The sequence below is a fragment of the Oncorhynchus tshawytscha genome, linkage group LG13 (genome assembly GCF_018296145.1).
Source record: "Oncorhynchus tshawytscha isolate Ot180627B linkage group LG13, Otsh_v2.0, whole genome shotgun sequence".
In the NCBI taxonomy this organism is placed as follows: domain Eukaryota; kingdom Metazoa; phylum Chordata; class Actinopteri; order Salmoniformes; family Salmonidae; genus Oncorhynchus; species Oncorhynchus tshawytscha.
Genome location: NC_056441.1, coordinates 573975 through 598999, shown reverse-complemented (window position 1 = coordinate 598999; position 25025 = coordinate 573975). Strand labels below are relative to the sequence as shown.

Here is a 25025-nt window from a genome sequence, read left to right as displayed (position 1 = left end):
GCATCACTACATACCCTACCACTGCAGCATCACTACATACACACATACCCTACCACCGCAGCATCACTACACACACACATACCCTACCACTGCAGCATCACTACACACACACACACATACCCTACCACTGCAGCATCACTACATACACACATACCCTACCACTGCAGCATCACTACATACACACATACCCTACCACTGCAGCATCACTACATACACACATACCCTACCACTGCAGCATCACTACATACCTACCACTGCAGCATCACTACATACACACATACCCTACCACTGCAGCATCACTACATACACAGCATCACCCTACCACTGCAGCATCACTACATACCCTACCACTGCAGCATCACTACATACCCTACCACTGCAGCATCACTACATAGCATCACTACAACTGCAGCATCACTACATACACTACCACTGCAGCATCACTACATACACTACCACTGCAGCATCACTACATACACACATACCCTACCACTGCAGCATCACTACATACACACATACCCTACCACTGCAGCATCACTACATACACACATACCCTACCACTGCAGCATCACTACATACACACATACCCTACCACTGCAGCATCACTACATACACACATACCCTACCACCGCAGCATCACTACACACACACACATACCCTACCACTACATACACACATACCCTACCACTGCAGCATCACTACATACACACATCACCCTACCACTGCAGCATCACTACATACCCTACCACTACACTGCATCACTACATACACTACCACTGCAGCATCACTACATACACTACCACTGCAGCATCACTACATACACACATACCCTACCACCGCAGCATCACTACACATACCCTACCACCGCAGCATCACTACATACCCTACCACTGCAGCATCACTACATACACACATACCCTACCACCGCAGCATCACTACATACCCTACCACTGCAGCATCACTACATACACACACACCCTACCACTGCAGCATCACTACATACCCTACCACCGCAGCATCACTACATACCTTACCACTGCAGCATCACTACATACACACTACCACTGCAGCATCACTACATACACTACCACTGCAGCATCACTACATACACACATACCCTACCACCACAGCATCACTACATACCCTACCACTGCAGCATCACTACATACCCTACCACTGCAGCATCACTACATACACACACTACCCTACCACTGCAGCATCACTACATACACACATACCCTACCACTGCAGCATCACTACATACACACATACCCTACCACTGCAGCATCACTACATACACACATACCCTACCACTGCAGCATCACTACATACACACATACCCTACCACTGCAGCATCACTACATACACACATCACCCTACCACTGCAGCATCACTACATACACACATACCCTACCACTGCAGCATCACTACATACACACATACCCTACCACTGCAGCATCACTACATACACACATACCCTACCACTGCAGCATCACTACATACACACATACCCTACCACTGCAGCATCACTACATAAACTACCACTGCAGCATCACTACATACACTACCACTGCAGCATCACTACATACACTACCACTGCAGCATCACTACATACACACATACCCTACCACTGCAGCATCACTACATACCCTACCACTGCAGCATCACTACATACCCTACCACTGCAGCATCACTACATACACTACCACTGCAGCATCACTACATAACCTACCACCGCAGCATCACTACATACACACATACCCTACCACCGCAGCATCACTACATACACACATACCCTACCACCGCAGCATCACTACACACACATACCCTACCACCGCAGCATCACTACACACACACACATACCCTACCACTGCAGCATCACTACATACACACATACCCTACCACTGCAGCATCACTACATACCCTACCACTGCAGCATCACTACATACACTACCACTGCAGCATCACTACATACACACATACCCTACCACTGCAGCATCACTACATACACACATACCCTACCACTGCAGCATCACTACATACCCTACCTCTGCAGAATCACTACATACACTACCACCGCAGCATCACTATACACACACACATACCCTACCACTGCAGCATCACTACATACACACACATACCCTACCACTGCAGCATCACTACATACACACATACCCTACCACTGCAGCATCACTACATACACACATACCCTACCACTGCAGCATCACTACATACCCTACCACTGCAGCATCACTACATACCCTACCACTGCAGCATCACTACATACCCTACCACTGCAGCATCACTACATACCCTACCACTGCAGCATCACTACATACCCTACCACTGCAGCATCACTACATACCCTACCACTGCAGCATCACTACATACCCTACCACTGCAGCATCACTACATACCCTACCACTGCAGCATCACTACATACCCTACCACTGCAGCATCACTACATACCCTACCACTGCAGCATCACTACATACATACCACTGCAGCATCACTACATACCCTACCACTGCAGCATCACTACATACCCTACCACTGCAGCATCACTACATACCCTACCACTGCAGCATCACTACATACCCTACCACTGCAGCATCACTACATACACAGCATACCCTACCACTGCAGCATCACTACATACACACATACCCTACCACTGCAGCATCACTACATACACACATACCCTACCACTGCAGCATCACTACATACACACATACCCTACCACTGCAGCATCACTACATACCCTACCACTGCAGCATCACTACCCTACCACCGCAGCATCACTACACACACACATACCCTACCACTGCAGCATCACTACATACACACATACCCTACCACTGCAGCATCACTACATACCCTACCACTGCAGCATCACTACATACACTACCACTGCAGCATCACTACATACACTACCACTGCAGCATCACTACATACACTACCACTGCAGCATCACTACATACACACATACCCTACCACTGCAGCATCACTACATACCCTACCACTGCAGCATCACTACATACACTACCACTGCAGCATCACTACATAACCTACCACCGCAGCATCACTACATACACACATACCCTACCACCGCAGCATCACTACACTGCACACTACCTACCACTGCAGCATCACTACATACCTTACCACTGCAGCATCACTACATACACTACCACTGCAGCATCACTACATACACTACCACTGCAGCATCACTACATACACTACCACTGCAGCATCACTACATACACTACCACTGCAGCATCACTACATACACTACCACTGCAGCATCACTACATACACTACCACTGCAGCATCACTACATACACTACCACTGCAGCATCACTACATACCCTACCACTGCAGCATCACTACATACCCTACCACTGCAGCATCACTACATACCCTACCACTGCAGCATCACTACATACACTACCACTGCAGCATCACTACATACCCTACCACTGCAGCATCACTACATACCCTACCACTGCAGCATCACTACATACACTACCACTGCAGCATCACTACATACACTACCACTACAGCATCACTACATACACACATACCCTACCACCGCAGCATCACTAAATACACACATACCCTACCACCGCAGCATCACTACATACACACCTACCCTACCACCGCAGCATCACTACATACTACCACTACATCACATACCCTACCACTGCAGCATCACTACATACCCTACCACTGCAGCATCACTACATACACTACCACTGCAGGATCACTACATACACACATACCCTACCACTGCAGCATCACTACATACCCTACCACTGCAGCATCACTACATACACTACCACTGCAGCATCACTACATACACACATACCCTACCACCGCAGCATCACTAAATACACACATACCCTACCACTGCAGCATCACTACATACACACATACCCTACCACCGCAGCATCACTACATACACACATACCCTACCACTGCAGCATCACTACATACACACATACCCTACCACTGCAGCATCACTACATACACACATACCCTACCACTGCAGCATCACTACATACACACATACCCTACCACCGCAGCATCACTACATACAGACCCTACCACCGCAGCATCACTACATACTAGAGGTCGGCCGATTAATCGGAATGGACGATTAATTAGGGCCGATTTCAAGTTTATATAACAATCTGAATTTTTTTTTTTTTTAACCTTTATTTAACTAGGCAAGTCAGTTAAGAACACATTCTTATTTCCGTTGACGGCTTAGGAACGTTGGGTTAACTGGTCTAGGAACGTTGGGTTAACTGGTCTAGGAACAGTGGGTTAACTGGTCTAGGAACAGTGGGTTAACTGGTCTAGGAACAGTGGGTTAACTGGTCTAGGAACATTGGGTTAACTGGTCTAGGAACATTGGGTTAACTGGTCTAGGAACATTGGGTTAACTGGTCTAGGAACAGTGGGTTAACTGCCTGTTCAGGGGCAGAATGACAGATTTTCACCTTGTCAGCTCGGGGGATCCAATCTTGCAACCTTACAGTTAACTAGTCCAACGCAATAACGACCTGCCTCTCTCTCGTTGCACTCCACAAGGAGACTGACTGTTACGCGAATGCAGTAAACCAGGGTAAATTGCTAGCTAGCATTAAACTGATTTTATAAAGAACAATTAATCATAATCACTAATTAACTATTAAACTTATCTTATAAAGAACAATCAATCATAATCACTAGTTAACTATTAAACTTCTTATAAAGAACAATCAATCATAATCACTAGTTAACTATTAAACTTCTTATAAAGAACAATCAATCATAATCACTAGTTAACTATACATGGTTGATGATATTATCTAGCGTGTCCTGCGTTGCATATAATCTGACTGAGCAGTGGTAGGCAGAAGCAGGCGCGTAAACATTCATTCAAACAGCACTTTCGTGCGTTTTACCAGCAGCTCTTCCTTGTGCGTCAAGCATTGCTCTGTTTATGACTTCAAGCCTATCAACTCCCGAGATGAGACTGGTGTAACCGAAGTGAAATGGCTGGCTAGTTAACGCGCGCTAATAGCGTTTCAAACGTCACCGCTTCATCATTACATACATACAGACCGCAGCATCACTACATACATGGAGAATAATACACTAACATACTGCTGTAGCATTAACTACTCTATGCTAACATACTGCTGTAGCACTAACTACTCTATGCTAACATACTGCTGTAGCACTAACTACTCTACGCTAACATACTGCTGTAGCACTAACAACTATACGCTAACATACTGCTGTAGCACTAACTACTCTACGCTAACATACTGCTGTAGCACTAACTACTCTACGCTAACATACTGCTGTAGCACTAACAACTCTACGCTAACATACTGCTGTAGCACTAACTACTCTACGCTAACATACTGCTGTAGCACTAACAACTCTACGCTAACATACTGCTGTAGCACTAACAACTCTACGCTAACATACTGCTGTAGCACTAACAACTCTACGCTAACATACTGCTGTAGCACTAACAACTCTACGCTAACATACTGCTGTAGCACTAACTACTCTACGCTAACATACTGCTGTAGCACTAACTACTCTACACTAACATACTGCTGTAGCACTAACATACTGCTGTAGCACTAAGGGGCAGAACGACAGAGTTAGTGCCCAGTCTGTTGTTCCCAAATGCTTCAAGAGGGCCACCATTGTTCCTGTTCCCAAGAAAGCTAAGGTAACTGAGCTAAACGACTACCACCGCGTAGCACTCACTTCCGTCATCATGAAGTGCTTTGAGAGACTAGTCAAGGACCATATCACCTCCACCCTACCTGACACCCTAGACCCACTCCAATTTGCTTACCGCCCAAATAGGTCCACAGACGATGCAATCTCAACCACACTGCACACTGCCCTAACCCATCTGGACAAGAGGAATACCTATGTGAGAATGCTGTTCATCGACTACAGCTCAGCATTTAACACCATAGTGCCCTCCAAGCTCGTCATCAAGCTCGAGACCCTGGGTCTCGACCCCGCCCTGTGCAACTGGGTACTGGACTTCCTGACGGGCCGCCCCCAGGTGGTGAGGGTAGGCAACAACATTTCCACCCCGCTGATCCTCAACACTGGGGCCCCACAAGGGTGCGTTCTGAGCCCTCTCCTCTACTCTCTGTTCACCCACGACTGCGTGGCCACGCACGCCTCCAACTCAATCATCAAGTTTGCGGACGACACAACAGTGGTAGGGCTTGATTACCAACAACGACGAGACGGCCTACAGGGAGGAGGTGAGGGCCCTCGGAGTGTGGTGTCAGGAAAATAACCTCACACTCAACATCAACAAAACTAAGGAGATGATTGTGGACTTCAGGAAACAGCAGAGGGAACACCCCCCTATCCACATTGATGGGACAGTAGTGGAGAGGGTAGTAAGTTTTAAGTTCCTCGGCGTACACATCACAGACAAACTGAATTGGTCCACCCACACAGACAGCATCGTGAAGAAGGCGCAGCAGTGCCTATTCAACCTCAGGAGGCTGAAGAAATTCGGCTTGTCACCAAAAGCACTCACAAACTATTACAGATGCACAATCGAGAGGATCCTGTCGGGCTGTATCGCCGCCTGGTACGGCAACTGCTCCGCCCACAACCGTAAGGCTCTCCAGAGGGTAGTGAGGTCTGCACAACGCATCACCGGGGGCAAACTACCTGCCCTCCAGGACACCTACACCACCCGATGTCACATGAAAGCCATAAAGATCATCAAGGACAACAACCACCCGAGCCACTGCCTGTTCACCCCGCTATCATCCAGAAGGCGAGGTCAGTACAGGTGCATCAAAGCTGGGACCGAGAGACTGAAAAACAGCTTCTATCTCAAGGCCATCAGACTGTTAAACAGCCACCACTAACATTGAGTGGCTGCTGCCAACACACTGACTCAACTCCAGCCACTTTAATAAATGGGAATTGATGGGAAATGATGTAAAATATATCACTAGCCACTTTAAACAATGCTACCTAATATAATGTTTACATACCCTACATTATTCATCTCATATGTATATGTATATACTGTACTCTATATCATCTACTGCATCTTTATGTAATACATGTATCACTAGCCACTTTAACAATGCCACTTTGTTTACATACTCATCTCATATGTATATACTGCACTCAATACCATCTACTGTATCTTGCCTATGCCGCTCTGTACCATCACTCACTCATATCTTTATGTACATATTCTTTATCCCCTTACACTTGTGTCTATAAGGTAGTAGTTTTGGAATTGTTAGCTAGATTACTTGTTGGTTATTACTGCATTGTCGGAACTAGAAGCACAAGCATTTCGCTACACTCTTATTAACATCTGCTAACCATGTGTATGTGACAAATAAAATTTGATTTGATTTGATTTTAACATACTGCTGTAGCACTAACTACTCTACGCTAACATACTGCTGTAGCACTAACAACTCTACGCTAACATACTGCTGTAGCACTAACAACTATACGCTAACATACTGCTGTAGCATTAACTACTCTACGCTAACATACTGCTGTAGCACTAACAACTCTACGCTAACATACTGCTGTAGCACTAACAACTATACGCTAACATACTGCTGTAGCATTAACTACTCTACGCTAACATACTGCTGTAGCACTATCAACTCTACACTAACATACTGCTGTAGCACTAACAACTCTACGCTAACATACTGCTGTAGCACTAACTACTCTACACTAACATACTGCTGTAGCACTAACAACTCTGCGCTAACATACTGCTGTAGCACTAACTACTCTACGCTAACATACTGCTGTAGCACTAACAACTCTACGCTAACATACTGCTGTAGCACTAACAACTCTACACTAACATACTGCTGTAGCATTAACTACTCTACACTGACATACTGCTGTAGCACTAACATACTGCTCTAGCACTATCTACTCTACACTAACATACTGCTGTAGCACTAACTATTCTACATGGAGAATACTACACTACCCATGGAAAAGGAAACCGGCCTCAAAGCTGTGTTCATCAGATCCTCAATCATTTCTCAATTAAATAATTTCTCCAACTGCAGCGGCTTAGCAAATAAATACGTTAACTCATTGAAAGCCAAAATCAAGACTGAATCACCTTGAGCTATTCAGGCTGCACATGACCTCGGCTCAGAGTAAAGGACCTCGCCTTACGATTTATAGTGGAAGACACTATACTACACACACACACACGCTTGCACTCCTACATGCCTACACTCACAGGGCCAGGCTCACCTCCAGTCCTGAACAAGAGAACACAGGCCATCTGTTAGCTGGAGACATGACGCCAGTGCCCCCCCCCTCTCCTTCTCCCTCCCCCTCTCTCTTCATCTCCTTCTCCCTCCCCTCTCTTTCATCTCCCTCCCTCCCTCCTCATCTCCCCTCCATCTTCATCTCCTTCTACCTCCCCTCCCTATCTCCTACCTCCCCCTCCTTCTACCTCCCCTTCATCTCCTTCTACCTCCCCCTCTCTTCATCTCCCGCCCCTCCATCTCCTTCTACCGCCCCCTCCATCTCCTTCTACCTCCCCTCCATCTCCTTCTACCTCCCCTCCATCTACCTCCCCTCCATCTCCTTCTACCTCCCCCTCCTTCTACCTCCCCCTCCATCTCCTACCTCCATCAACCTCCATCTCCTTCAACCTCCATCTCCTTCAACCTCCATCTCTCTCTTCATCTCCTTCTACCTCTCTCTCTTCATCTCCTTTTACCTCCCTCTTCATCTCCTTCTACCTCCCCCTCCATCTTTCATCTCCTTCTACCTCCCCTCCCTCTCCTTCATCTCCTTCTACCTCCCTCTTCATCTCTTCACCTCCCTCTTCATCTCCTTCTACCTCCCTCTTCATCTCCTTCTACCTCCCCTTTCATCTCCTTCTACCTCCCCCTTCATCTCCTTCTACCTCCCCCTCCACCTCCTTCTACCTCCCCTCCACCTTCATCTCCTTCTACCTCCATCTCCTTCTACCGCCATCTCCTTCTACCGCCCCCTCCATCTCCTTCTACCGCCCCCTCCATCTCCTTCTACCTCCCCCTCCATCTCCTTCCACCTCCATCTACCTCCCCTCCATCTACCTCCCCCTCCATCTCCTTCCACCTCCATCTCCTTCTACCTCCCCTCCCTCTACCTTCATCTCCTTCTACCTCCCTCTTCATCTCCTTCAACCTCCCTCTTCATCTCCTTCAACCTCCCTCTTCATCTCCTTCAACCTCCCCTCCACCTCCTTCAACCTCCCCCTCCACCTCCTACCTCCCCCTCCACCTTCATCTCTTTCTACCTCCATCTCCTTCACCTTCATCTCCTTCTACCTCTCCATCTCCTTCCACCTCCCCCTCCATCTACCTCCACCTCCCCTCATCTCCTTCCACCTCCCCTTCATCTCCTTCCACCTCCCCTTCATCTCCTTCCACCTCCCCCTTCATCTCCTTCCACCTCCCCCTCCATCTACCTCCACCTCCATCTCCTTCTACCTCCCCCTTCATCTCCTTCTACCTCCCCCTCCATCTCCTTCTACCTCCCCCTCCATCTCCTTCTACCTCCCCCTCCATCTCCTTCCACCTCCCCTCCATCTCCTTCTACCTCCCCTCCATCTACCTCCCCCTCCATCTCCTTCTACCTCCCCCTTCATCTCCTTCTACCTCCCCCTCCATCTCCTTCTACCTCCCCTCCATCTACCTCCCCCTCCATCTTCATTTCCTTCTACCCCCCTCACTCTTCATCTCCTTCTACCTCCCCCTCCCTCTCCTTCATCTCCTTCTACCTCCCCCTCCCTCTACCTTCATCTCCTTCTACCTCCTCTTCATCTCCTTCAACCTCCCGCTTCATCTCCTTCTACCTCCCTCTTCATCTCCTTCTACCTCCCCTCCACCTCCTTCTACCTCCCCCTCCACCTCCTTCTACCTCCCCCTCCACCTTCATCTCCTTCTACCTCCATCTCCTTCTACCGCCATCTCCTTCTACCTCGCACCTCCCCTCAATCTCCTTCCACCTCCCCTCCATCTCCTTCCACCTCCCCCTTCATCTCCTTCTACCTCCCCCTCCATCTACCTCCCCCTCCATCTCCTTCTACCTCCCCTTCATCTCCTTCTACCTCCCCCTTCATCTCCTTCTACCTCCCCCTCCATCTCCTTCTACCTCCCCCCATCTCCACTACCTCCCCCTCCATCTACCTCCATCTCCTTCTACCTCCCCTTCATCTCCTTCTACCTCCCCCTTCTACCTCCCTCTTCATCTCCTACCTCCCTCTTCATCTCCTTCTACCTCCCTCTCCTACCTCCCCCTCCCTCTCCTTCTACCTCCCTCTTCATCTCCTTCTACCTCCCTCTCCTTCTACCTCCCTCTTCATCTACCTCCCTCTTCATCTACCTCCCTCTTCATCTCCTTCTACCTCCCTCTCCTTCTACCTCCCTCTTCATCTCCTACCTCCCCCTCCATCTCCTTCTACCTCCCTCTCCTTCTACCTCCCTCTTCATCTCCTTCTACCTCCCTCTCCTTCTACCTCCCCCTCCATCTCCTTCTACCTCCCCCTCCATCTACCTCCCCTCCATCTCCTTCTACCTCCATCTCCTTCTACCTCCCCCTTCATCTACCTTCTACCGCCCTCTTCATCTCCTTCAACCTCCCGCTTCATCTCCTTCTACCTCCCTCTTCATCTCCTTCTACCTCCCCCTCCACCTCCTTCTACCTCCCCCTCCACCTCCTTCTACCTCCCCTCCACCTTCATCTCCTTCTACCTCCATCTCCTTCTACCGCCATCTCCTTCTACCTCGCACCTCCCCCTCAATCTCCTTCCACCTCCCCTCCATCTCCTTCCACCTCCCCCTTCATCTCCTTCTACCTCCCCCTCCATCTACCTCCCCCTCCATCTCCTTCTACCTCCCCCTTCATCTCCTTCTACCTCCCCCTTCATCTCCTTCTACCTCCCCCTCCATCTCCTTCTACCTCCCCCTCCATCTACCTCCCCCTCCATCTACCTCCATCTCCTTCTACCTCCCCTTCATCTCCTTCTACCTCCCCTTCTACCTCCCTCTTCATCTCCTACCTCCCTCTTCATCTCCTTCTACCTCCCTCTCCTACCTCCCCTCCCTCTCCTTCTACCTCCCTCTTCATCTCCTTCTACCTCCCTCTCCTTCTACCTCCCTCTTCATCTACCTCCCTCTTCATCTCCTTCTACCTCCCTCTCCTTCTACCTCCCTCTTCATCTCCTACCTCCCCCTCCATCTCCTTCTACCTCCCTCTCCTTCTACCTCCCTCTTCATCTCCTTCTACCTCCCTCTCCTTCTACCTCCCCTCCATCTCCTTCTACCTCCCCATCTCCTCCTACCTCCCCACCTCCCTCTTCATCTCCTTCTACCTCCCTCTCCTTCTACCTCCCTCTTCATCTACCTCCCTCTTCATCTCCTTCTACCTCCCTCTCCTTCTACCTCCCTCTTCATCTACCTCCCTCTTCATCTCCTTCTACCTCCCTCTCCTTCACCTCCCTCTTCATCTCCTACCTCCCCCTCCATCTCCTTCTACCTCCCTCTCCTTCTACCTCCCTCTTCATCTCCTTCTACCTCCCTCCCTTCTACCTCCCCCTCCATCTCCTTCTACCTCCCCATCTCCTTCTACCTCCCCCTCCATCTCCTTCTACCTCCCCCTCCATCTACCTCCCCCACCATCTCCTTCTACCTCCATCTCCTTCTACCTCCCCTTCATCTACCTTCTACCGCCCCCTTCATCTCCTTCTACCTCCCCCCGCCATCTCCTTCTACCTCCTCCATCTCCTTCTACCTCCCTCTCCTTCTACCTCCCCTCCATCTCCTTCTACCTCCCCCTCCATCTCCTTCTACCTCCCCTCCATCTCCTTCTACCTCCCTCCTTCTACCTCCCCCTCCATCTCCTACCTCCCCCTCCATCTCCTTCTACCTCCCCCTCTCTCTTCATCTCCTTCTACCTCCCCCTCACTCTTCATCTCCCGCCCCCTCCATCTCCTTCTACCTCCCCCTCCATCTCCTTCTACCTCCCCTCCATCTCCTCCTACCTCCCCCTCCATCTCCTCCTACCTCCCCTCCATCTCCATCAACCTCCATCTCCTTCTACCTCCCTCTCTCTTCATCTCCTTTTACCTCCCTCTTCATCTCCTTCTACCTCCCCCTCCATCTTCATCTCCTTCTACCCCCCTCGCTCTTCATCTCCTTCTACCTCCCCCTCCCTCTCCTTCATCTCCTTCTACCTCCCCCTCCCTCTACCTTCATCTCCTTCTACCTCCCTCTTCATCTCCTTCAACCTCCCTCTTCATCTCCTTCAACCTCCCTCTTCATCTCCTTCAACCTCCCTCTTCATCTTCATCTCCTTCTACCTCCCCCTCCACCTTCATCTCATCTACCTCCATCTCCATCTCCTTCTACCGCCATCTCCATCTCCTTCTACCGCCCCCTCCATCTCCTTCTACCGCCCCTCCATCTCCTTCTACCGCCCCCCATCTCCTTCTACCGCCCCCTCCATCTCCTTCTATCTCCCCCCTCCATCTACCTCCCCCTCCATCTACCTCTCCTTCCATCTACCTCCTTCCACCTCCATCTCCTTCTACCTCCCCCTCCCTTCATCTCCTTCTACCTCCCTCTTCATCTCCTTCAACCTCCCTCTTCATCTCCTTCAACCTCCCCCTTCACCTCCTTCAACCTCCCCCTCCACCTCCTTCAACCTCCCCTCCACCTCCTTCAACCTCCCCTCCACCTCCATCTCTTTCTACCTCCATCTCCTTCTACCCCATCTCCTTCCACCTCCCCTCCTTCCACCTCCCCTCCATCTCCTTCCATCTCCATCTTTCTACCTCCATCTCCTTCTACCTCCCCTTCATCTCCTTCTACCTCCCCCTCCATCTACCTCCCCCCCCCATCTACCTCCCCTCCATCTACCTTCTACCTCTCCTTTCATCTCCTTCTACCTCCATCTCCTTCTACCTTCCCCTTCATCTCCTTCTACCTCCCTCTTCATCTCCTTCTATCTCCATCTCCTACCTCCCCCTCCATCTCCTTCTACCTCCCCCTCCATCTCCTTCTACCTCCCTCTTCATCTCCTTCTACCTCCCCTCCATCTACCTCCCCCATCTACCTCCCCCTCCATCTACCTTCTACCTCTCCTTTCATCTCCTTCTACCTTCCCCTTCATCTCCTTCTACCTTCCCCTTCATCTCCTTCTACCTCCCTCTTCATCTCCTTCTACCTCCCCTCCATCTCCTTCTACCTCCCCTCCATCTCCTTCTACCTCCCCCTCCATCTCCTTCTACCTCCCCCTTCATCTCCTTCTACCTCCCCCTCCATCTACCTCCCTCTTTATCTCATTCTACCTCCATCTCCTTCCACCTCCCCCTCCATCTCCTTCCACCTCCCCTCCATCTCCTTCCACCTCCATCTCCCTTATTCTACCTCCCCTTCATCTCCTTCTACCTCCCCTCCTACCTCCCCTTCATCTCCTACCTCCCCCTCCTACCTCCCCCTTCATCTCCTTCTACCTCCCTCTATCTCCTCTTCCCTCTTCATCTCCCTCCCTCTTCATCTCAGTCTCCTGCTCGCTCTTCTCACCCCTACCCTTCTCTTCTCTTAAACCACAGTGGGTATTCAGACACTGCTGTAGATGCCGCAATGAGGGGGAGTGAGAGCCATTTTCATTCTACTGATTGATCTTTAGTGCAGCTATGTGTATGCATTAATTTCGTCACTAGAGCCGGACATACTGAAACAATCTCCAAGGTTGATTTGTCCAATTCCGTACATCAGCTGATATCTCAAAGTGCTGTACAAAAACCCAGCCTAAAACCCCAAACAGCAAGCAATGCAGGTGTAGAAGCACGGTGCGAATGCAAATGCCTTCTACTGTCTGAAAGATAGGCCCTTGCTGCGACAGTCAGTATGTCATTGTTCAGACAGGTCTAAAGAGCAGTGTCATTGATCAGATAGGTCTAAGCACTGGTTGCCTGGGTGACAGTCAGCCCTGGGGAATAGAGCAAAGTCTAACAGACTATGGGTTACATAACCATAACCACCTGAACTAGCTGACGCTCTGGTCTGGTAGTAACCTCCTGAACTAGCTAACACTCTGCTCTAGCCTGGTAGTAACCTCCTGAACTAGCTAACGATCTGGTCTGGTAGTAACCTCCTGAACTAGCCAACACTCTGGTCTGGTAGTAACCTCCTGAACTAGCCAACACTCTGGTCTGGTAGTAACCTCCTGAACTAGCCAACACTCTGGTCTGGTAGTAACCTCCTGAACTAGCCAACACTCTGCTATGGTAGTAACCTCCTGAACTAGCTAACGATCTGGTCTGGTAGTAACCTCCTGAACTAGCTAACACTCTGCTATGGTAGTAACCTCCTGAACGAGCTAATGCTCTGGTCTGGTAGTAACCTCCTGAACTAGCTAACACTCTGCTCTGGTCTGGTAGAACCTCCTGAACTAGCTAACACTCTGCTCTGGTAGTAACCTCCTGAACTAGCCAACGCTCTGCTCTGGTAGTAACCTCCTGAACTAGCTAACACTCTGCTCTGGTCTGGTAGTAACCTCCTGAACTAACTAACACTCTGCTCTAGTCTGGTAGTAACCTCCTGAACTAGCTAACACTCTGCTCTGGTCTGGTAGTAACCTCCTGATGCGGTGCGAATGCAAATGCCTTCTACTGTCTGAAAGATAGGCCCTTGCTGCGACAGTCAGTATGTCATTGTTCAGACAGGTCTAAAGAGCAGTGTCATTGATCAGATAGGTCTAAGCACTGGTTGCCTGGGTGACAGTCAGCCCTGGGGAATAGAGCAAAGTCTAACAGACTATGGGTTACATAACCATAACCACCTGAACTAGCTGACACTCTGGTCTGGTAGTAACCTCCTGAACTAGCTAACACTCTGCTCTAGCCTGGTAGTAACCTCCTGAACTAGCTAACACTCTGCTCTGGTCTGGTAGTAACCTCCTGAACTAGCTAACACTCTGCTCTGGTCTGGTAGTAACCTCCTGAACTAGCTAACACTCTGGTCTGGTAGTAACCTCCTGAACTAGCTAACGATCTGGTCTGGTAGTAACCTCCTGAACTAGCTAACACTCTGCTCTGCTATGGTAGTAACCTCCTGAACTAGCTAACGATCTGGTCTGGTAGTAACCTCCTGAACTAGCTAACACTCTGCTATGGTAGTAACCTCCTGAACGAGCTAATGCTCTGGTCTGGTAGTAACCTCCTGAACTAGCTAACACTCTGCTCTGCTCTGGTAGTAACCTCCTGAACTAGCTAACGATCTGGTCTGGTAGTAACCTCCTGAACTAGCTAACACTCTGCTCTGGTCTGGTAGTAACCTCCTGAACTAGCTAACACTCTGCTCTGGTAGTAACCTCCTGAACTAGCCAACGCTCTGCTCTGGTAGTAACCTCCTGAACTAGCTAACACTCTGCTCTGGTCTGGTAGTAACCTCCTGAACTAGCTAACACTCTGCTCTGGTCTGGTAGTAACCTCCTGAACTAGCTAACACTCTGCTCTGGTCTGTTAGTAACCTCCTGAACTAGCTAACACTCTGCTCTGGTCTGGTAGTAACCTCCTGAACTAGCTAACACTCTGCTCTGGTCTGGTAGTAACCTCCTGAACTAGCTAACACTCTGCTCTGGTCTGGTAGTAATCTCCTGAACTAGCTAACACTCTGCTATGGTCTGGTAGTAATCTCCTGAACTAGCCAACGCTCTCCTCTGGTAGTAACCTCCTGAACTAGCTAACACTCTGCTCTGGTCTGGTAGTAACCTCCTGAACTAGCTAACACTCTGCTCTGGTAGTAACCTCCTGAACTAGCTAACACTCTGCTCTGGTAGTAATCTCCTGAACTAGCTAACACTCTGCTCTGGTCTGGTAGTAACCTCCTGAACTAGCTAACACTCTGCTATGGTCTGGTAGTAATCTCCTGAACTAGCCAACGCTCTGCTCTGGTAGTAACCTCCTGAACTAGCCAATGCTCTGCTCTGGTAGTAACCTCCTGAACTAGCCAATGCTCTGCTCTGGTAGTAACCTCCTGAACTAGCTAACACTCTGCTCTGGTCTGGTAGTAATCGCCTGAACTAGCTAACACTCTGCTATGGTAGTAACCTCCTGAACTAGCTAACACTCTGCTATGGTAGTAACCTCCTGAACTAGCTAACACTCTGCTCTGGTCTGGTAGTAACCTCCTGAACTAGCTAACACTCTGCTCTGCTCTGGTAGTAACCTCCTGAACTAGCTAACACTCTGCTCTGGTAGTAACCTCCTGAACTAGCTAACACTCTGCTCTGGTCTGGTAGTAATCTCCTGAACTAGCTAACACTCTGCTATGGTCTGGTAGTAATCTCCTGAACTAGCCAACGCTCTGCTCTGGTAGTAACCTCCTGAACTAGCTAACACTCTGCTCTGGTCTGGAACTAGCTAACACTCTGCTATGGTAGTAATCTCCTGAACTAGCTAACACTCTGCTCTGGTAGTAACCTCCTGAACTAGCTAACACTCTGCTCTGGTCTGGTAGTAATCTCCTGAACTAGCCAACGCTCTGCTCTGGTAGTAAACCTCCTGAACTAGCTAACACTCTGCTCTGGTGTGGTAGTAACCTCCTGAACTAGCTAACACTCTGCTCTGGTCTGGTAGTAACCTCCTGAACTAGCTAACACTCTGCTCTGGTAGTAACCTCCTGAACTAGCTAACACTCTGCTCTGGTCTGGTAGTAACCTCCTGAACTAGCTAACACTCTGCTCTGGTAGTAACCTCCTGAACTAGCTAACACTCTGCTCTGGTCTGGTAGTAACCTCCTGAACTAGCTAACACTCTGCTCTGGTCTGGTAGTAACCTCCTGAACTAGCTAACACTCTGCTCTGGTCTGGTAGTAACCTCCTGAACTAGCTAACACTCTGCTCTGGTAGTAACCTCCTGAACTAGCTAACACTCTGCTCTGGTCTGGTAGTAACCTCGTGAACTAGCTAACACTCTGCTCTGGTCTGGTAGTAACCTCCTGAACTAGCTAACACTCTGGTCTGGTAGTAACCTCCTGAACTAGCTAACACTCTGGTCTGGTAGTAACCTCCTGAACTAGCTAACACTCTGGTCTGGTAGTAACCTCCTGAACTAGCTAGCGCTAGGCAACTGCCTAATAAACCTCACGTCTTTCTCATCCTGACATAATCAGCGGCAGGACAAGCAGACGTTCCAAAATACCTCACTCAGGCTCTGATTTAGTCAAAAGGGAAGGTTGTTTTTCATGTTCTGATGCCTGGTCTTATGAAAGGTGTCTAAAGCACACTTAGAGACTGTGCTCTGGACATGACATTACGTAGGTTTGACAACCCAAAATACAACAGAAACCAGCCGGTGTCACATTATGTCTCACTATCTAATGGCCTCTAGTGTTGTGTATCAACAGGGGGAGAGAGTGGAGGTTGTGTGTGTGGCAGAGGGGAACAGTGCAAACAGGAAAACAAGCCCAGTGCCAGAGGTGGATCGTTCCACCTCAAAAAGTACAAGAGGATTTCCACACCCACAATCTCAGATTGTTCTGAAATCATTCATTGTTAGAAACAAATACAGTATTCACTCCTTGTCTTTTTCCACATTCTGTTGTGTTACAGCCCAAATTTAAAATTGATTACAATTGACACAAAACACCCTATGTCAAATTGGAGTAGTTTGTTGAAATTCTTACACATTTAAAACTGAAATGTCATATTTAAAGTTTAAATGTCTCAAGTCAATAATTATTCAAGCCCTTTGTTATGGCAAGCCTAAATTAATTGAGGAAATTGTTGCTTAACAAGTCACAAGTTGCATGGACTCACTGTGTGAAAGTGTTTAACATGATTTTTGAACGACTACCTCATCTCTGTACCCCACTCATAAAGATAATTGTAAGGTCCCTCAGTCGAGCAGTGAATTTCAAAACACAGACTCAACCACAAAGACCAGGGAAGTTTTCAAATGCCTCGTAAAGGGCACCTATTGGTACAGTAGATGGGTAAAAAAAAAATTAAGCGAGTATCCCTTTGAGCATGGTGAAGTTATGAATTAGACTTTGAGTGGTGCATCACTAACTCAGTTGCCAGAGAGGAAGGAAACCTTTCTGGATTTCACCATGAGGCCAATTATGACTTTTTAAAAACAGTGACAGAGTTCAATGGCTGTGATGGAGCCCCACTGTGAAGTCATCATAAGACCCATAAAACCTAGGGGTCAAACAGGGAAATGGTTCCAAATGTTTTTCTACCATTCATTTTACCTGAAGGGAATTTTAGTAAACACTTTTGTGTAGGCTTACCTTGGCGTGACGTTTTGATACCCATGTAAATTGATAACCATTGTTGTGTTCGGTGGGTTCCTGCCTGTACTAGACTAGTTGTTCTCGGGCTTACTACTTCGCAATGTAGACCGTGGTGGTTAGCTAGCTGGGCTAGTTAGTTATTTTAGCCTGCTAGACAGCCTAGCCAGTTAACTTTAGCTGGCTAAGACAACTGTGCATACTCCGGTAACATCATTTGACAACTGGTTAAATGGTGTTATGCATTTCCAAAACTTTGGTTTACTTCAATGTAGCTGTAAGCTAGGCGTTGATAGCAACTGGCCGACTCATGCAGTGCTACCTAACGTTAGCAGGCCAGTAGGGCTAACGTTAGCAGGATAGTTGGCTAGCAACCTTGCAAGCGGATTTGTAACAATAAGTTAATGAAATATTTACTTGTAAATTGGCATAAAATTACATTGAAACCAGTAGTCACGAGCGCAAACGATTTGATTTAAAAGTTATTTCTGTTGGAGTTTGGCTTGCCGGGTCCAGCATATTACATCAAATATTTTTTTCCCCGGTGTTACGCCGGCATTCTGATCAGTTTTATGTAATAACTTGGAAAAATATAAAAAAGTTACACCACTTTGCATTGAGACGTTAGATGTAAATCCATATGTGGTTATGTTTATGCTACCTACACTAACTAGCTTTATGTCGAGCCGGCAGAAGAAAAAAAAAGGGAAAAAAAGGGAGAAACGTATACAGTCCTAATAAAATAAATCCACCAGCATTTTACACATTTGGGACATTGCACACCGCATTCAGCAAAGGGTGTGCAACATCCTAAGTTCTCAGAAAACTGATTTTTAAATCATGGTAGAGACTCCGATGACCACTGGGACTCCAAAGACGCCACAATTCAAGTCCTCTGTCCCCCAGTCATTCAAATGTAGGAACTGGTTCTTCCAGTCTGACCCTTGCTGCTGTCTCTGGTTCCACACCCACCCCTGCCAAAATACATAACTGCAGACCTGAATGTACCTTAGGGCCAAAAGAGCACAACAGGGAGGTGTCGTTGTACACTGTGCCACAAGACATCTCCCATCACCTGCACTAGTTGTGCTGTTACCGTCTGCTTCACAGCAGAAATAGACTGCTATGGGACTTGGCATCAGCAGCACAATCTTGTTTAGAGGACAGTGGGTGTTCTAAATACTCTAACATGAATTGTTTCACTTCGTGGGGTTTGTGCACCTATGACATTAGATCAGTGGTGGCTGCTAACTTGGCCCTTATCTGCCCGAGTGGCGCAGCGGTCTAACACGGAACCCAAACCGGCTGCGCGCGTGCGCCATTGTGCATAAATGTATTTTGTCCCCCGACACCAAACGCGGTCACAACACGCAGGTTAAATATATCAAAACAAACTCTGAACTGATTATATTAATTTGGGGACAGGTCGAAAAGCATTTAACATTTATGGCAATTTAGCTTGTTAGCTTATTTGTCCCATTTAGCTAGCTTGCTGTTGCTAGATAATGTTTATATCCCAGGACAAATTGAGTTGTTATTTTACCTGAAATGCACAAGGTCCTCTACTCCACCAATTAATCCACACATAAAATGGCCAACCGAATTGTTTCTAGTCATCTCTTCCTTTCAGGCTTTTTCTTCTCTTGAGTTTATATTGCGATTAGCAACTTTCATAAATTAGGTGCATTACCACCACCGACCTCGTTCGTCTTTCAGTCACCTGCGTGGGTATACCCGATGAGGAGATGGCACGTGGGTACCTGCTTCTATAAACCAATGAGATGGGAGAGGCAGGACTTGCAGCACGATCTGCGTCAGAAATAGAACTGATTTCTATTTTAGCCCTTGGCAACGCAGACGCTCGTTGGTGCGTGCGAGCGAGCAGTGTGGGTGCAATAATTGAATAACAGATTTCTGAATTTATTTTGCAGTGCGCGAAGCAATCGGTGTGGTTAGCCTGTAAGGCACTGCATCTCAGTACAAGAGGCGTCACTGCAGACACCCTGGTCGCGTCTCCTATTAGTACCTTTTATGTAGGGAAGTTAATGATCCATCATGTATGACATTCCTGGGAGTGTGTAAACTAAAACTATACTATAGAGAACATAGCATTTTTCTATGTACTGTACTTAAATCGCCCACATTTGGGACACTTCATACTAAATATTATGTAGCGCTCTCATTCTTGAATGTATCAGTCTGAAACTTGGCACACACACCGTTGCTCTGTTGTGGACAACAAATTATCCACAGCTTCCTCTCTCTATGTATGGCCTTTCTTTTGCATTTCAAAAGATGATGCAACAGATCTATTGTGTTATATTCTCCTACATTCATTTCACATTTCCACAAACTTCAAAGTGTTTCCTTTCAAATGGTATCAAGAATATGCATATCCTTGCTTCAGGTCCTCAGCTACAGGCAGTTAGAATTGGGTATGTCATTCGAGGTGGAAATTGAGATGAAGGGTCGTATCCAGAAGAGTTTGGAGGAGAATGATGCCTTACAACCTGAATGGAGGAAGCTTTTTGTAAGAGGTCGTCCACGGACACAAGTGTATTGATAGTACAGACCTAGCGACCATTATCAGCTGCCTGGGCAAAATAAATATATACTGTGCCTAAAGAAAGTATTCATACCCCTTGACTTACTCTACATTTTCTCCTCTGCTTAGCTCTATTCCGTTTTTTTTAATAAAAAAAAACAACTCCCTAGTCCTTCCCGATGACAAGTATACCCATAATAGGATGCAGCCACCACTTACCCTGATTCAGATGACCAGATGACCATCCTACCCATGCTATATTACGGAGACATAATTTATAGATCGTCAGGTAAGGGTTCTCTCAAGCGGCTATATGTTCTTTACCATTCGGCCATCAGATTTTCCACCAATGCTCCTTATAGGACACATCACTGCACTCTATACTCTTCTGTAAACTGGTCATCTCTGTATACCCAAGACCCACTGGTTGCTTATTTATAAACCCTCTTAGGCCTCACTCCCCTCTATCTGAGATATCTTCTGCAGCCCTATTCCTCCACACACAACACCAGTTCTGCCAGTCACATTCTGTTAAAGGTCCCCAAAGCACACACATCCCTGGGTCGGTCCTCTTTTCAGTTCGCTGCAGCTAACGACTGGAACGAGCTGCGAAAAACTCTCAAACTGGACTGTCTCTTCAATCTCCTCATTCAAAGACTCAATCATGGACACTCTTACTGACGGTTGTGGCTGCCTTGCGTGATGTATTGTTGTCTCTACCTTCTTGCCCTTTGTGCTGTTGTCTGTGCCCAATAATGTTTGTACCATGTACTGCTGCCACGTTGTGCTGCTTCCATGCGGTGAGGTGCTGTCATGCTGTGTTGATGCCATGCGGGGCTGTCATGTGGTGTTGCTGCCATGCTATGTTGCGGTCTTAGGTCTCATTATGTAGTGTTGCGGTCTTAGGTCTTATTATGTGGTGTTGTGGTGTCTCTCCTCATGATGCGTTTTGTCATATTTTTAATCCCAGCCCCCGTCCCACGCAGGAGGCCTTTTTGTAGGCCATCATTGTAAATAAGAATGTGTTCTTAACTGACTTGCCTAACAGAATGCATTGCAGGTCTGTAAACCAATTCAACACATGGCAGAAATAAACAATATGGCCACTCTGGTTGGTGCAGGATGTCTCCAAACACTTGTCCTTGGGTGCGAGAGGAAAGTATAGCTTTTATTATCACCACGGATTCTGGAATTATAAATACAAATATTTTTGTATCCAATGCAAATGTATCCTAATCACTTGGATATTTTCACCTTAGGTAATAATGCAAATAGTGGACCCTAGATAGTAATCAAAAAAGGCTAGTAGGACCAAAATGTATGAATATTTTGACAGACATTGTGTTGTTTACCTGCGCTGTCTTGGTGGTGCAATTGAACTGTTCCATCTCTCAGAATCCGTACATCGCCAGGTCCTTCAATCCTTCTCGTCAAATCCCCAACAGATGAGCCAGAAGTCTGGGAATTTCTCCTGCGGTGTTTCCGAGCCAAAGTTCTGCAACATTGGTAACAAACAGCCCATGCCTGCTCTTCGTTGATCGGCTGGCTGTACAACGATAAAATCTCCTCCAAGGAAAGATCCTCCGCTCCATCGGCGATATCCATGTTCAAGTCCCAGGAGTAGAGATACTGGTCAACGCGGATATGTTGGTGAGATTAACATTCCGTCCCCGGCAGTCAGGCCATCTTCACACCATAATATTATATCCACGTAAATAATGTCAGTTCTCGAGAGAAAAAAATATATAGATGTATGAGAAACGCGTCTTGATACTGAAAAATAGATTGTTACGGCCGTGTTCCTCAACCGTCTCTCATCCACTGATTTCACGCACAGGGGTTTATTATGGCCGCCAACAGAGAGGAAGAGAAGCGAGAGGATTTACTCCGCCCAAAATCTGTCTCCGTGAGCTAAAAACCTTTTTGTATGGAGGTCTACGAGAGTGTCGAATTACGTGAGGCTTATTTGATCGAATATACATTTCGTAATGTCTGTTACAAATGTACTGATAAAAGTGGGTGCACGTGACATTTCGGAAACTTTAAGAAAAACGACTCAGTTGTGCGTGTTGTTCGCACGCATGTCTACCCTCACAGTGGCTACAATGGGCCCACCTGATCTCACTTGACTTCACTCATTGAGGACTTGTAGTTTGAGCGGTCCCTCGGCTTTCTTGTCAATATAATAGATCATCTTTGACGCCGATGATGGCATGTGCCGCATGGTCTCAGAGCCTACCATTTAGACAAACGTTTTCGTTTAACAACAAATAACATAAATTGATTAACAAAACAAAAAAAAGCTACTCATGACTTAAACAGCGTACAAACAGTGGTGGAAAAAGTACCCAATTGTCATACTTGAGTAAAAGTAACAATACCTTCATAAAAAATATCTCAAGTAAAAGTGAAAGTCACTGAGTAAAATACTACTTGGGTAAAAGTCTACAAGTATATTAAACAAACCAGATGTCATGATTCATTCTTGTTTTTTTTATTTATGGTATCCAGGGGCACACTTTAACACTCAGAAGTAATTTACAAACTATGCGTGTGTGTTTAGTGAGTCCTCCAGATCAGAGGCAGTAGGGATGACCAGGGATGTTCTCTGTTTAGTGAGTCCTCCAGATCAGAGGCAGCAGGGATGACCAGTGATGTTCTCTGTTTAGTGAGTCCTCCAGATCAGAGGCAGTAGGGATGACCAGTGTTGTTCTCTGTTTAGTGAGTCCACCAGATCAGAGGCAGTAGGGATGACCAGTGATGTTCTCTGTTTAGTGAGTCCTCCAGATCAGAGGCAGTAGGGATGACCAGGGATGTTCTCTGTTTAGTGAGTCCACCAGATCAGAGGCAGTAGGGATGACCAGGGATGTTCTCTGTTTAGTGAGTCCTCCAGATCAGCTGCAGTAGGGATGACCAGTGTTGTTCTCTGTTTAGTGAGTCCTCCAGATCAGAGGCAGTAGGGATGACCAGGGATGTTCTCTGTTTAGTGAGTCCACCAGATCAGAGGCAGTAGGGATGACCAGGGATGTTCTCTGTTTAGTGAGTCCTCCAGATCAGAGGCAGTAGGGATGACCAGGGATGTTCTCTGTTCAGTGAGTCCTACAGAGCAGAGGCAGTAGGGATGACCAGGGATGTTCTCTGTTTAGTGTCCAGATCAGAGGCAGTAGGGATGACCAGGGATGTTCTCTTGATAAGTGTGTGAATTGGACCATTATTCTGTCCTGTTAAGCATTCAAAATGTAATTTTATTTAGGAATGTAGTGAAGTAAAAGTTGTCCAAAAATATCAGTAGTAAATTAAAGTACATATACACCAAGAAATGACTTAAGTAATACTTTAAAGTACTTTACACTGCGTACAGACTTACAACATACAATACATACATCTACATTTTATTCAGCACCTTATGTGTGAACCACAGCAGGTAGCCTACTGGTTAGAGCGCTGGGCCAGTAACCGAAAGGTTGCAAGGTCAAATCCCCGCGCTGACAAGGCAAAAATCTGTCGTTCTGCCCCTGAACAAGGCAGTTAACCCACTAGGCTGTCATGGATAAACCATCACTACCTGGTTTATCCATATCTATAACTACCTGGTTTATCCATAACTACCTGGTTTGTCCATAACTACCTGGTTTATCTATAACTACCTGGTTTATCCATATCTATAACTACCTGTTTTGTCCATAACTACCTGGTTTATCCATATCTATAACTACCTGTTTTGTCCATAACTACCTGGTTTATCTATAACTACCTGGTTTATCTATAACTACCTGGTTTATCCATATCTATAACTACCTGTTTTGTCCATAACTACCTGGTTTATCTATAACTACCTGGTTTATGTATAACTACCTGGTTAATCCATATATATAACTACCTGGTTTATCTATAACTACCTGGTTTATCCATATCTATAACTACCTGTTTTTTCCATAACTACCTGTTTTGTCCATAACTACCTGGTTTATCCATATCTATAACTACCTGGTTTATCCATATCTATAACTACCTGGTTTATCCATATCTATAACTACCTGGTTTATCTATAACTACCTGGTTTATCCATATCTATAACTACCTGGTTTATCTATAACTACCTGGTTTATCTATAACTACCTGGTTTATCCATATCT

General features: G+C 47.1%; 1 protein-coding gene across 1 annotated transcript in view; it reads right to left on the bottom strand.

The window, feature by feature from the left end:
• Positions 1-22924, bottom strand: part of LOC112264300 (protein spire homolog 1) — a 122134-nt gene extending 99210 nt beyond the window's left edge. Inside the window, 1 exon segment of the mRNA XM_042295048.1 lies at positions 22242-22924. Coding sequence (XP_042150982.1) covers positions 22242-22494 — 253 coding nt within the window. The 5' untranslated portion in view covers positions 22495-22924.
• Between the last annotated feature and the right edge of the window lie 2101 nt (positions 22925-25025).